Source organism: Diadema setosum, chromosome 10, assembly GCF_964275005.1.
Source record: "Diadema setosum chromosome 10, eeDiaSeto1, whole genome shotgun sequence".
NCBI lineage: Eukaryota > Metazoa > Echinodermata > Echinoidea > Diadematoida > Diadematidae > Diadema > Diadema setosum.
Genome location: NC_092694.1, coordinates 32,888,641 through 32,902,217, shown reverse-complemented (window position 1 = coordinate 32,902,217; position 13,577 = coordinate 32,888,641). Strand labels below are relative to the sequence as shown.

Below are 13,577 nucleotides of genomic sequence, written 5' to 3'. Positions count from 1 at the left end.
GGCTCCAATATAGCGAAGAATCAAGAAATAAACTAGCAATGCATTATTTCGCCAATAAGAATGAGTTTATTGAACAACTCAAATTTTCGGTGGCCTCCACCTTCTTCAGGAGTCTCGACGGGGAATGTCAATACCAAAACATAAATTGAACATGAAGAGCGCGCACTCATATACACAGGATTTGAAAATTCGAAAATTTGAGTTGTTCAATAAACTCATTCTTATTGGCGAAATAATGCATTACTAGTTTATTTCTTGATTCTTCGCTATATATATATATATATATATATATATATATATATATATATATATATATATAAACCAATATAGCGAAAAAATCAAACCAACAACTATCTTACCCCGTTGGACAAGGACGTGTCGTTCCCGCAGGTAATGTTTGAGAAACTCCTGGTGCTCAGCTCCTCCTTGAGGAGATGACATCCTAGGGGGTCGGGGACAAGTTCTAGGTTCACGGTTGGGCAGTCATAGAGTTTAGGCATCGTACAGTTACAATCCTTGCTTTCCACATCACCTGTCACATAAATGGATTATAAATTGCCTTCTTTTATGTCCGGTTATAGATGTATCAATCAGATTCTACCCCTTTATAAAAGCATTTACATGCAAATGAACGCCACCGTAACGGCGTGACAGCCAAAAGACATAGCTCTTGTTACTTATTAAAAGGACGGTACAGTACTGGTTGACATGAGGATTCAGGTTTATAACATTTTTTTTTTTTTTTTTTGCCAGATAATGAGAAACTTCTTATGAAATACAAAAGAGCATGTAATTTCAAAAGGATTCATTGTTTATCAAGAATGAAAATTGACCTTGAGATGGCTAAGATATCCAAAAAAGCGATCCTAATAAAATTGACATGCTTTTATCAGGATCTCTTTGTTCTACCTTGTTTTTAGATATTTCAGTCATTTCGAAACTGATTTTCATCAAATAAAGTTTGATTCCCCTAGAATTGTATGCTCTTTAACATTTCATTGCGTGGTTTCTGAATATCTCGCAAAACATGCAAAACGTTACAAGCTTAATCCTAACCTCAACCAGTACTGTATAGTCCCTTTGATTTCAAATTCAAATCCCGTGATAGAGCCAAATCTTAAATACCATCAAAGGGAGTATTCTTAGTAGTAATGTTAACCATTATTACAATTTTTACTATTTGTCAGCCAGTCTTATTAGAATAAAAAAAAAACACTTCATCAGCGTAATGGAATAATAGGCAAACGTAAAGGCGTGACATTGTATTGGTGGCGTGATCGAAAAAATTATGATATCAAATTTTGGTGTTTCTTTTGTTCTTTGAGATATGACCTAAACTATTGCAAACTATGTAAATAAAAAAATAGATCATGCATATGACTCTACACATTATATATACATAATTATGGTATATGAGAGATCGTAATAGTATCCTGGGAGCCTCCCTGACCAGGATCCCCGGAGAATCACGGTCCGTACAGACCTTCCTCCAGCCCTGAAAGCCAGAAGGAGTGTTCTCGCAAAAGCTGCCTACAACTTTCGTAAGAAGAAACACGCGTCCACGAAAGATATCGGTGGTAGGACCAAATATGTTACTTCGTTGGAAGGAGAAAGGCGCCACGAGCTGGAGTCTGTTTCAGGATTGAGCATCTACTCGGATTCATTTTATTTTTCACTTTATCCTTCATCCAAATCTGTCAATTAGCCTCGTAAGTATATCCCGGTAAAATCTAATTTTGATCCGTGAAACCTATCCTACTCATGTTACCATAAGGACATCTATATATATATATATATATATATATATATATATATATATATATATATATATATATATATATAATCAAACAACACCTTTAATATTGATTAAACATAACTGTGTTATGTCATTAAGCCGTACGTAGGCTTCCTGAAATTGTTCTACATCAAATCTGCCTTTTATTTTTCCTCCAGATTATCACCAAGTATGTTAAAGGACAAGTCCACCTTCATTATACATAAGGATTGAGAGAATGCAGCAATATTAGTAGAACACATCAGTGAAAGTTTGAGGAAAATTTGACAATCCGTTCAAAAGTTACGAATATTTTAAGTATCTGCGCAGTCACTGCTGGAAGAGAAGACTACTACGGTGTATGATGTCACATGCGAACAACTAAATAAGGAAAACAAACAGGGAACCCAAAACTTTACTTTTGATTAAAGTGCAGAGTTCTTCGACTTGCTACTTACGTATGTTAAAGGTAATATTATTCCCCCGGCCTTCTGAAAGAGAGAAGTCGAGTGTTCTTTTGTTATGGGAGAAAAATGGAAATATGTTAAATTTTCTTTATTCTTTCTTTATATCGTTGTACTCATGTGACATCACAAGCTATAGTAGTCTTTTCATCCAGCCGTGACTGAGTAGAAACTTCAAAAATCATAACGTTTTGACGGATTGTCGGATTTTCCTCAAACTCTTACTGATGTGTTCTACTGATATTGCTGCATTCACTCAACCCACATGTTTATGAAGGTGAACTTTTCCTTTAAGTATTTGGGTATAAATGAATCTTAATATGTGTGTGATTAATATCTTTCTTTTGTTCCCCCTAAGCAAATATTAAGCAGAACTTAATCTTCCGTAAGTACACATGCTTGTCTACCAAATATTGCTTCGATGGTATCTGGTAGCTTTGATTCAATGCCATATAGTGCATGTGTCGTTCTCGGCTGCCACTCAGGTATCATAAAATTGTTCAGTTATCAATATTGTCTGTTAAGCAGTCGCAAATGACTCCTGTCGAAACACTGGCCACAGTCGAACCAGGTTACATCAAGGAGGTTTTGGAGTTCCAACTGGCTGTAATTATTCAAACAGTTGTCAGATTTCTATTGATGTACAAAAGAATTCCACAGGTGCACTTGTGCCTTTGATGATCGATGTTCGACGCCGCCGTCTTGCTGGCAATCTGATGATTCATTTTGAACGTTATCATAATGTTGGCCATATTTTGCTTATTTATTTGTTAAATGAAATGAAATTTCACTTAATGATAAAGCATGTAAAACAAAAGTCAATTCCGTCCAAAAATTTGCGCAAAAGTGTATATCACAGCTGTATCATGTGAAAATGTTTAAAACTGTACCATCCTGGAAAGCTGGTTTTATCACTTTTCCCCTTAATTTCCACAAATGAAACTAATATGGAATAATATTCAAGTATAAATCTTTATTACTGATAGATATATTAATTTAGTGCCCAGGAATGCCCAGTCGAGTAATTTTCATCTTCATTTCAGCTTTTTTTTTTTGCTCAATTTCTATTCGCGCATCCTCGTGTCTGTACCACCTACCTCTTATATGAAGGGATAGCGAAAAGTAATTACGCAAAACATATTGAAAGTTGCTGGTGATTATGCAATGAGACACGAGTCAATTGTCTTCGTATCTGCCCTGCATATCCTGTTTGGCACATGCTTCAAATATTTTTGAGCGGCGGCTTCGAACATGGGATCAAAGGGAATAACACTGTTGTTACTTCATCGCTTGAACCTCCTTGGTTACATGTATTCGTTCTTCCACTATCCAAATGGTAACGGTCTCGGTCATAATCTCACCATTCTGCCGAATATGTTCCCTTAAATAATACATGCCTTTAAATTTACTTGCATTTTACATTCACACAGACTCTGATACCTTGTTCTGTCTCCTGTTTCGATATACGGGACAAAATCAGCTTGTATCAAGGTTTTGAAACACAAACTGGTCCTATTCCACTTCAACTGAGTCAAGTTTTAAATTGGACCAAACTTTGACTAGGCTATTTGACTGGGGGGGGGGGGGGGGGTAGGGCGTGTGGCCGTAGATACCCCGGGAGCCCGTCCATATTATGTCTGTGGGAGTCTGTTTTGGATTGCCTGCGTATGTGCTTTAATATGCTGGAAGACAGAGCAAATCTTGTTTTTTCTGCGTTAATTTTGATGTACTTTCCTTCCTGAATGTGTTTCGATTATTACACTTCTCAATGCATTTTCTGCATACCAACCAACAACTACCGTTTTACTTTGTGTGTCAATCGTTCCTACATGTCACTACAAAAAATCCACATATCTGTAAATACATGCAACAAACTGCACTGACTTGTAAGCTGTTCGATAACATCTTCTGGTATAGTCTACCATTTAGAATTCACAAACTTGATACTGTTTTTAGGATAAGCTTCATAGCTTTATTTATTTATTTGTCTAGACAAATCCATGTACCTGCTGTTCCAGCTTATTGTTACGTAACGTTGATACTCGATCCACTCACGGGTAGACACAGATTGTCAAGGTCCTCATTTTGTCCTAGTGACACAACCTGTCTATAGCGTTTCCTCGTTATTTGGTTGCTTCTTGAAATTTTCCACCACCTATTGTCCATGCATTGAAATTGTTTACCTGTCTGAAGTGTGCAGTTTCACAATTTGCAACGCTTTCCTGTCATTTCCACCTCTTCCGATATAATAGGGAGTTTTCGCAAGCACAACGCGGCCGGGATTTTAGTGTGTCGTGTGCAAAATTTGCTTCTGCGCATGATCAAATCCGAGAAACGTCCCGTCCTGGGGAAATCGAGTACGGTATTCAGCCAAAATAGCGTTCGGTCCCGATGCTGGCCAGGCAGCGAGTGAGCCAGCCAGCCAGCCAGCCAATCAGCGATCTTGTCCCCACGCCTCCGTCCTGTACAGGAAAGCGAAACTGCTTTGGGGGCGGGAGTCTGAGTACGGGGAATGTCACAGCTGATTGCTTCCGCGTATTCTCGGTCTTCCCGTCGTGTAGCGAAAACTCCCCATTATCCTATGAAAACGCCAGTAGTTCTGTCATTGCTTACCATTGGAATATTATTTTCGAAAATTGCCTCAAAGCGCCATGATGGAAATCGAACTACGAGCATGCATTCTTGGTAAACAACCCATTATGTAACTTGTGCCTGTCTGTCATAAAGTATGGCTGAACAAATTAATGCAAATTTATTTCCTGTTACGAACAACAAATTATGTGATTACCAGTCTGCTGCGCCGAATTCTCCCTTATCCTGATCTGGTTGGGAAGAAGGCGACAGCACCGATTTCATCACATTTCTAAACGCAGAGTCTCAAGAATTAAAGCTGGAGTTTGATTTAAATGATGTTCCAGTACAAAATGTTTGTTCCAACTACCACTTGGAAATGACATAGTTAATTTGTCTCATTCCAACCCTAACGATCTTTGGTTTCGCATTTTAATATCAGAAGTTTGAACAAAAATTTTGATCAATTTCTTTTATTTGTTAATGAGCTACAATTTAAACATATGATTATTGGCCTCAGTGAAACTTGGCTACAGGAAACGTCACCTTCTTCTCAATACACCATCAAGGGTTGTAAATTGTTCACCAATAATAGGGCTGGTAAAAGAGGTGGTGGAGTAGGTTTTTATGTCACACAAACTTTGAATTGTCAATTATTATGAATACAGCATCACCTCAGAATGTGTACAGAGTATTTTTATGCAAGTTATAACTCCAAACAAAGGTAACATTATCCTGGGGGAAATCTATCGACCTCCACATTCTAACCCTACTGAGTTTATTGGGTTACTTTACGATCTCCTCTCTGATAAATACTTTGATAATAAGACATGCATTATTATGGGAGACTTTGATATAAATATCCTTAACTACAATGATATTACAGTTTGTCAAGACTTTCTCAATTTCATGTTTTCAAAATCCTTCATCCCTCATGTAAGAAAGCCTACTCGAATTCCTGAAATCACGTCTACTCTCCTCGACAATAATATTCTATATTTTTAATAACTTATCTATTGACGTTACATCTGGTATTGTAGTTTCTGATCTTTCTGATCATATCCCGATTTATACTCTTGTACCCCAGTTCCCAACCAGAAAAACTCCAACACTTAACCCTGGTTTTCGTGACACGTCTGAACGTAATCTAAATAAGTTGAGGGAGGGATTTGGGTCCGTTGACTGGTCTCCTGTCTACTAACAACTCAGGAAATGTAAAGTCATCTTTTGAGGTTTTAATGAATATTTTAATAGAAACTTGTGATAATTATATACCTTTGATAAAACGATCTAAATCCAATTACAAGAAAATACCAAGACAGCCATGGATCACGAAGTCCCTTCTTGGGTCTATTAACAAGAACAACAGATTATTTGTAGATACCGTAAATCCCCAAATGTTTCTACCATTTCTAAAATCTCATTATGTTCATTATCGAAATACGCTGACCACTATGTTACGTTTAGCCAAGCGACAGTATTTTTCCGTCAGTTGATAGATGTAAATCTGATATAAAGAGTACGTCGAGGGTGATAAACACAGCTTTAAAATTCAATACTGAAATGGATTTCGTAAATCGTATTTCCAAAGAGGGTCGCCTGAAAGACAATCCAGGGGTGATGGCGGATGTATTTAATGACTTTTTCGTCAACCTCGGCAAAGATCTTGCAAAGAAAATACCTCGTCCTGGAACACCTTTTCATTCGTTTCTGAGGAAAAGGAATGCACTGACTTTGTTTTTTGTTCCCATTGTTGAAGAAGAAATTAAAGAAATTGTTCGGAAATTGAATAACATGAAAAGTACAGGTGATGACGGAATTTCAGTTTTTATTCTAAAAAAAAACATAATAAATGAAATAATTACTCCCCTTACTTATATGTTTAATCAATCTATGTCAACTGGAAAAGTTCCCGAAAACATGAAAATTGCTAGAGTCGTTCTCATATTCAAAAATGGTGCTAAAGAATCTGTTAGCAATTACCGTCCGATATCTCTTTTAACTACAATTTCAAAAATTTTGGAAAAGCTTGTTCACAAACGAACTCTTAGATTTCTTATTAACTGCAATATTCTTTCAAATTTTCAGTTTGGATTCAGCAAAAAACGTAGCACAACCCACGCTTTGTCAGCTTTCATCGATAAAGTGGCTCATGCTTTAGATGACGCTTCCCATACTATAGGAGTTTTTCTCGATTTTTCGAAAGCGTTTGATACGATTGACCATGATATTTTGCTTTATAAGTTAAGCCATTACGGCATTCGTAGGACAGCCCTTGAGTGGTTTAAAGACTACCTAAATATTAGAAAGCAATATGTTTATTTAAATGGTCATGATTCTCTTTTGAAAACAATTTCTTGTGGTGTTCCCCAAGGTTCCTTGCTTGGCCCGCTATTATTCATTTTGTATATAAACGACATCCGAAATTCGTCACAGATTCTTTCTTTCATATGCTTTGCTGATGACACAAATTTATTTCTTTCACATCGTAACCCTAACACGCTTGTACATATGTTAAACAATGAACTGAAACTTGATCAGTCCTGGATCCACGCCAATGAATTATCACTAAATATTGATAAGACGTATTATATGCAGCTGTTCAGCAACTCTCTGCATTCTGTTCCTGATCATGTCAAGATAAATGGCATTAATTTAAACCAGGTTGATAGTATCAAGTTTCTCGGACTTTAAATTGATAGTGATTTATCCTGGAAAACCCACATTAATTATTTAAGTAAAATATTATCCAGAACCGCAGGAATTTTAAACCAGCTAAAATATTATTTCCCCATACATAGGCTATACTATACAAATTATACACTCAACAATGATTTCCCCTTACCTCAACTATGGAATTCTAGCATGGGGTAATTCGTCCAGATTTCTGTTTGATTCGCTTTTCCTTCTTCAAAAACGCGCTATCAGAATAGTCAATAACGCCGGATATTTGTCTCATACAAACGAATTAAAAGAATAAGATTTTGAAATTGACTGAATTTTTTTATTATAATCTAGCCACCTTTATGTATAAATATTCCCCGAATGACCTTCCCGATGTTTTCCTTCACATGTTCAAAAGAAACTACTCAGTTCACAACTGTCCCACCCGCCAACGAGACGCTTATCACCTTCCACGTACTCGCACAATTTTCGCGAAGAAAACTTTATGTATGCGGGGCCGAAATATTGGAACGATCCCCCCTCCCCCGAACTGACATTTTGTTCATCACTATCATCCTTCTAATGCAACTTAAGACAGTACTTATTGAAAACTACATCAATTAAGTTCATCGATTTTTTTTTTCTTTATTGTTCGGGACTATCCCACTGCACTGTACTACATGGTTGTTGTCATGTTAAATCAAACTTTAACCCAGCTGTTTCTGCGCTCAATTTCGGCCACAGTGTTCAGAATTCTTCCTTCTTTAAAGACATTGCTATTTTTATTTTCACTGCACTTCAACTGGTTGTTGGATGTCTTGGTTTGCTTGTTTGTCTGGAGTGGCAGGTGCATGTGTTCTCTTCTATATACTTCCCCGTCTCTTCTGAAGACACGAAATGAATGCTCTTCTAAAACTGTTTAAACCTCATACCAATGTCATTATACATTGATTCACATTCACTATGACTGTCAAAATGATAACGGCTCATCTGCTTACAACATGTGGCTTATCCGACCCCAGACCTGCATGAGAGAAATATTTGCAATATCCCTGTATATTTGTACTTTTTTCTTGTTTATGTACATTTTTTTTTCTTCTTGTTTCGGTCATCTGCTGTACCCGTGCTCCTCATCTCAATCTGTAGCTCGAACTTATTTGGGACCTACGCTCCACAAGCTTGCTTTCTAGTAGGTTTCTTCATATTTCTTCAGCATTCATTCCCATACTCCAACTTGTATAGATCGACCACTATGTTATATGTTTACAGTATTCTATGTATACTATGTCTCCTATGTGGATATCATGTATTCAATTTTATTACATTAACCTATTTGGGTTTTTTTTATTATTTATTGGGACATATGAAAATAAATGAAATGAAATGAAATAATTATGTGTATTTTGCTTTTTATATCTTCTCTAAGCTCGATGGACAAGTAAATAATGTACTACAAGAAGCTACAACTAGGTCTGATTGTTCTTAAGAGGATATTTGTTAGAAAAAAAAAATCTCGCAAGCCAAAACAACAAGACAATCATAGTATTTTCTTTTTTCGTTTCTGTAAGGGTGAGGGCACATACAAGACAAGACCAACCCCTTACCATCCAGCTCGTTCCGGACCCATATCACTGAATATTTTACGTTGGTGATATCCTTGCTAAGGCTGAGGAGAAAAGGGCGCCATTTGCGAAGTAAACTTAATGAGAAAGTCATTCAGTTGCATCATCTATATGACCTTGTGTTATCAAGCGCGTGGCCAACACAATCGGTCCTCTGTATAATTAATGGTTAGAATGGCAGCAGTCTTGTGTGTCAGACGATACGGTGGGTGAATTAAGCGCCACGCCAACCTTTATCTGCAGCCATTGTAGACCAAAGAATCTTCACGGCGACTTGCAAATAACAAGTGAAATTGCGAGCACACGCGAGAGCATCGAATAATTCTAGTCTTTTCTTCAGGCCTCTCCCATTTAATTTAACGACACAAGTAAACCACATTTCCTGCCAACAAAATGCAGGGTTATGAATCTAAACACACCAAGAAATTATTCATGTTGATTTCAATCCGTCCTTTGTTTTGGGTGTTTTTCTTTATGTCAAATGCGAGCAATTAGAAAAGAAAATGCGATATGAAACAAATGAAACTGATGCTATATGTGACCCTGCATCACAAAACCAACAAAAAGTCACCAGACATGGATTTCTAGTTGAGCAGATTCTAAAAGAGCAGACTGTAAGCTTTAAAATGATGTATAACTCAATTCAAATGGGCTCTCCTAACCTATCTTAATATTGGAAAGTCTGAAGTACAGGGTCTATTCAAGTGCTTAATCTTTACCAAGCCATGCTAGCTGTGTGATAAATGAAACAAAAACAATTTGTCAACCATCGGAGCAACAACAATAACGAAATTATCAGATTAAGTTGAAATCATGCATGCTTTATCAGCACATTCTGTAAACGATTAATGCCAATTTTCAATGCAGTTGCATCATTCTTTCCAAAGTTTTTGGAGGTGAAAGTGAAGAGTATGGGCAGGTTTTTTTTTTTTTTTTTTTTTTTTTAAGAAATGAAAAGAGGGCTCTATGAGAAACAACTAATCACTCTATTCCACCAAAAAGTGTTCGACAAAAACTGCTGAAAACAGAAATTGATGTTTGGTTTATGATCTCAAACTTTAATATAATGTACAGAAGACTTGCTCTTTCAGAAAATAGGAAAAACTTAATACTGGTTAGTTTGACCCATTTCACCTATTTTCAGTCCACACACACACACACACACACACGCAAATCACTGCGTGCGACTTTTTGTTCTTTTTGGGGATGGACGGTCACATAATTTTGATAATAAATGCATTTTCCTGCAATGGTCTGACAATTTGATGGTGATCTCCCAACCAGTTACACCTTTGTCTGCGGTAGAATCGTGGATACATATGGAACGTCTTTATTACATTTTTATCATTTGGCAAGAAACTAGGTAATTCATAAAAGAAAGGTTATGTTGTCTCTGTTGATGTAAAGGACGAACAACACTCAATTACCACGTACATGGGAACTTCACACGGTTTTAAGGACATTAATGCGTAAACTTTACGTAAACAATATTACTGAATTTATTGAACCTGTCCAAACAAAGAATGAACTTGCTTAGACCAGATGACCAGATTGTTCCGTCCACCAACACTTGGGAAAGCATCCATTCCATTAGTTTGAATTGAATGTATTAACAATCTCTTTCCACTGATATTGCCAAATAACACTTTAGCTGTCAGATGGATGCGCTGGCAAAGCAGCATTTATAGGGATTACAGAAATAATCATACATCACAGATGCTTACCTAAGTGAATCTAAAAACCAACATGCTTGTTAGTACGAATGACCTTAGTTTCTTCTGCTCATGCGCAAAGTGGAACTGCGAACTGGCTTATTATTTTGACATAGATTCTGACGTCTCATCTAGGCAAGACTAAAGCCTGTATGGATCTATTTTTTTTTTGTCTTATTATACGTCAACTTATACTTCTCTCCGTAGGGTTTCGTCGGAAATTTTTAATGGTTGCCGCATAAGCCCTGCGAATATTGAGATGCAACATTGTACTGGTGTAGTGGCCGTAGCGTTTGTTTTGTTTTGGTTTTTTTTTTTTTTTTCATTTTCAATCAGTCAAGATAAACAGGGTACGAAAAAAGGGGGTGGTAAAATAACCTACCATGAGATTGTTCAAAATGAAATCTAAAAACGTGACATCTCCCAGACCGTTGTTTTATCATTTCATTAGGATGATTGGTACAATGTACTAGCATTGGCCTTGCATACACAGGCACAAACACACTCGCATTAACAAACAAACAAGTTTTGTTTGACATTTTGATATAATGCTTGCAAACTGCTTTGGCCAAGTGACTGCTATGCCCATTATCAGTCCAAAACGGGATACATTAATTTTTTTCCCCTTTTGGGAGACTGTCCGGAGAGCAACCGTTTACGAGTAAATATTTTAAAACATCCAAAGGCAAAAAAAAAGTGCTCGAAATTTTGACAAATCACTTAGACAGATACCACTTAATTTGCTGAACAGCCACTAATGGATCGTCAGTTCCGCAGCTTGTTTTCAATAGTTCTGCTCCAATGCTTTGGAACTGCCATTTGCGTAATTAGTTCCATGACTATAGTACAGGATTATCCTCAGATCTGCACATGCCTAAGCCGTATGATGCATACTATACTATAGTGTATAAAATATGTTCGACCGACTATGAATTGAATTGAAATGGTTTATTGATATCAACATCGTCGCAGCCAAAAGCCGAATTGTGACGTTTTACAGAATGATAAAAAAAGAATACATAAAAATAGCTCAAAAGAGGAATACATGTACAAAAAGATGAACAGTAACCACTATACACATAAATATCCATAACAAACTCAAATGAATACGACTTATTCTATGAAATATAAAATATTACACTTAAAAAGAGAATCGCGAGATTAGTATTGCACAATATCATGATATACATTTCAAATTGCAAAAATATATATTTTTAGTTATTTTACCTCCCATTTCTCTCTCCCTTTTTTTTTCTCTCTCTCTCTTTCTGTCTATCTCCCTCACTCCCTCCCTATCCCTCTTTCCTACACGTATGTTTCACTGTGTCTATGTCTATGTTTCATTATTTTCCTCCTTTTCTACCTCTCTCCCTCTCTCTCTCTCCCTTTCTCTCTCTATAAATAATTCAATATTCATATCAAATTAAAATCATTCAATATCAGCCAATATGGTAATTTTTCTAATACTTACGTATGTATAACAATAAAAAATATTTTCTATTTTATATGCATTATCATAAATATCTTATAATTTTGGATACTTCAAAAGGTACACAACCATTATCAAAATCAGTGATAAGGACCCGAAAGTGTGAAATAATAAAAAAAAAACAAAAACAAGGATACCGCTATTACATGTGTACAAGATGATGTCTTAACCCGTAATATATCAGTTACACACAAAAAAGTACAGTATACATTAAAAAAAATGGTAGGCATTAACCTCTATTCTCCTTCAATATCCTATGATATCATCGAATTCATATAGGATACAACATATTCTTTTAAACAAACACAAAAACATATCATACAAAACTGATAAACAAAATTCACTGTAATTATACTCATATAAAAGATTTGCCGTGATCAAAAAGGAAGAACGAAAAGGAGAAAAAAAAAAGAGGAGAGAGAGGAAAAAAAAGGAATAAGGAAAAAGTATATACAATTAAAGCATTACTGTATCATGAATAATCTCAAATCACTAGGTAACCATACAGATTAGTGTTGTTTGTATGAGTAGCCCTCCTGTGAAATCCATAACATAACATAATCATACATGTATAATCTGTACCCACAGAAAACTATTGCTGAATTCAAAATGCGTGTGAAGTGTGGTATCGGACTGTTTCTGAATCTACTTGTTCTACACCGGGGCTCTGAGCGTTGGGTGCCGCTCCTAGTGTTGTGATCAAGAGTTTTCATGGGTGGCAGGAGATGATGCAGTTTGAATGCTGGGCGTTGCAATGATTTGGCAAAAATCATACATAGCTGCTGTCTGCGATCGGCCAAGGATGACAGGTTGCACTTTGCCAACGATTCAGAATATCGGGTATATGTGTTCCCAAGAATGATGCGACATGCTCTCTTTTGAATTTGCTCGATTACCTGGCGTTGCCGCTCTGTATGACCACTAGACCACACTGGCACGGCGTACTCCAACACTGGTCTCACAAAAGTGGCGTATACCGTATATAGCGAGGTCACAGACAGGGATACCGTCATGCTTCAGCGTGCGTAGGGCATGCAAACGACTATTTGCTCTTTTCACCATGTTTCACTTCAATGGACACGTACGGTAGCTGATATTATATAGTGATAATTGAATCGACACAAAAACAATATAAAATAATACCCATTTATAATTATAAATTACGATATTAGTATGTGTGCATGGGCATGCGTGTTACTTACACGACTGTGCCAGAGCAATCTTCAAGTTGAATCCGCAAAGGAGAAGCAACACGACCTGCAAATGCCATAAAAAACACAA

General features: G+C 36.6%; 1 protein-coding gene across 1 annotated transcript in view; it reads right to left on the bottom strand.

The window, feature by feature from the left end:
• Nucleotides 1-524, bottom strand: part of LOC140233952 (uncharacterized) — a 49,216-nt gene extending 48,692 nt beyond the window's left edge. The window contains exon 1 of the mRNA XM_072314040.1: nt 360-524. Within this exon, the coding sequence (XP_072170141.1) occupies nt 360-500 (141 nt within the window). The 5' untranslated portion in view covers nt 501-524. The remainder of the gene's footprint in view (nt 1-359) is intronic.
• Between the last annotated feature and the right edge of the window lie 13,053 nt (nt 525-13,577).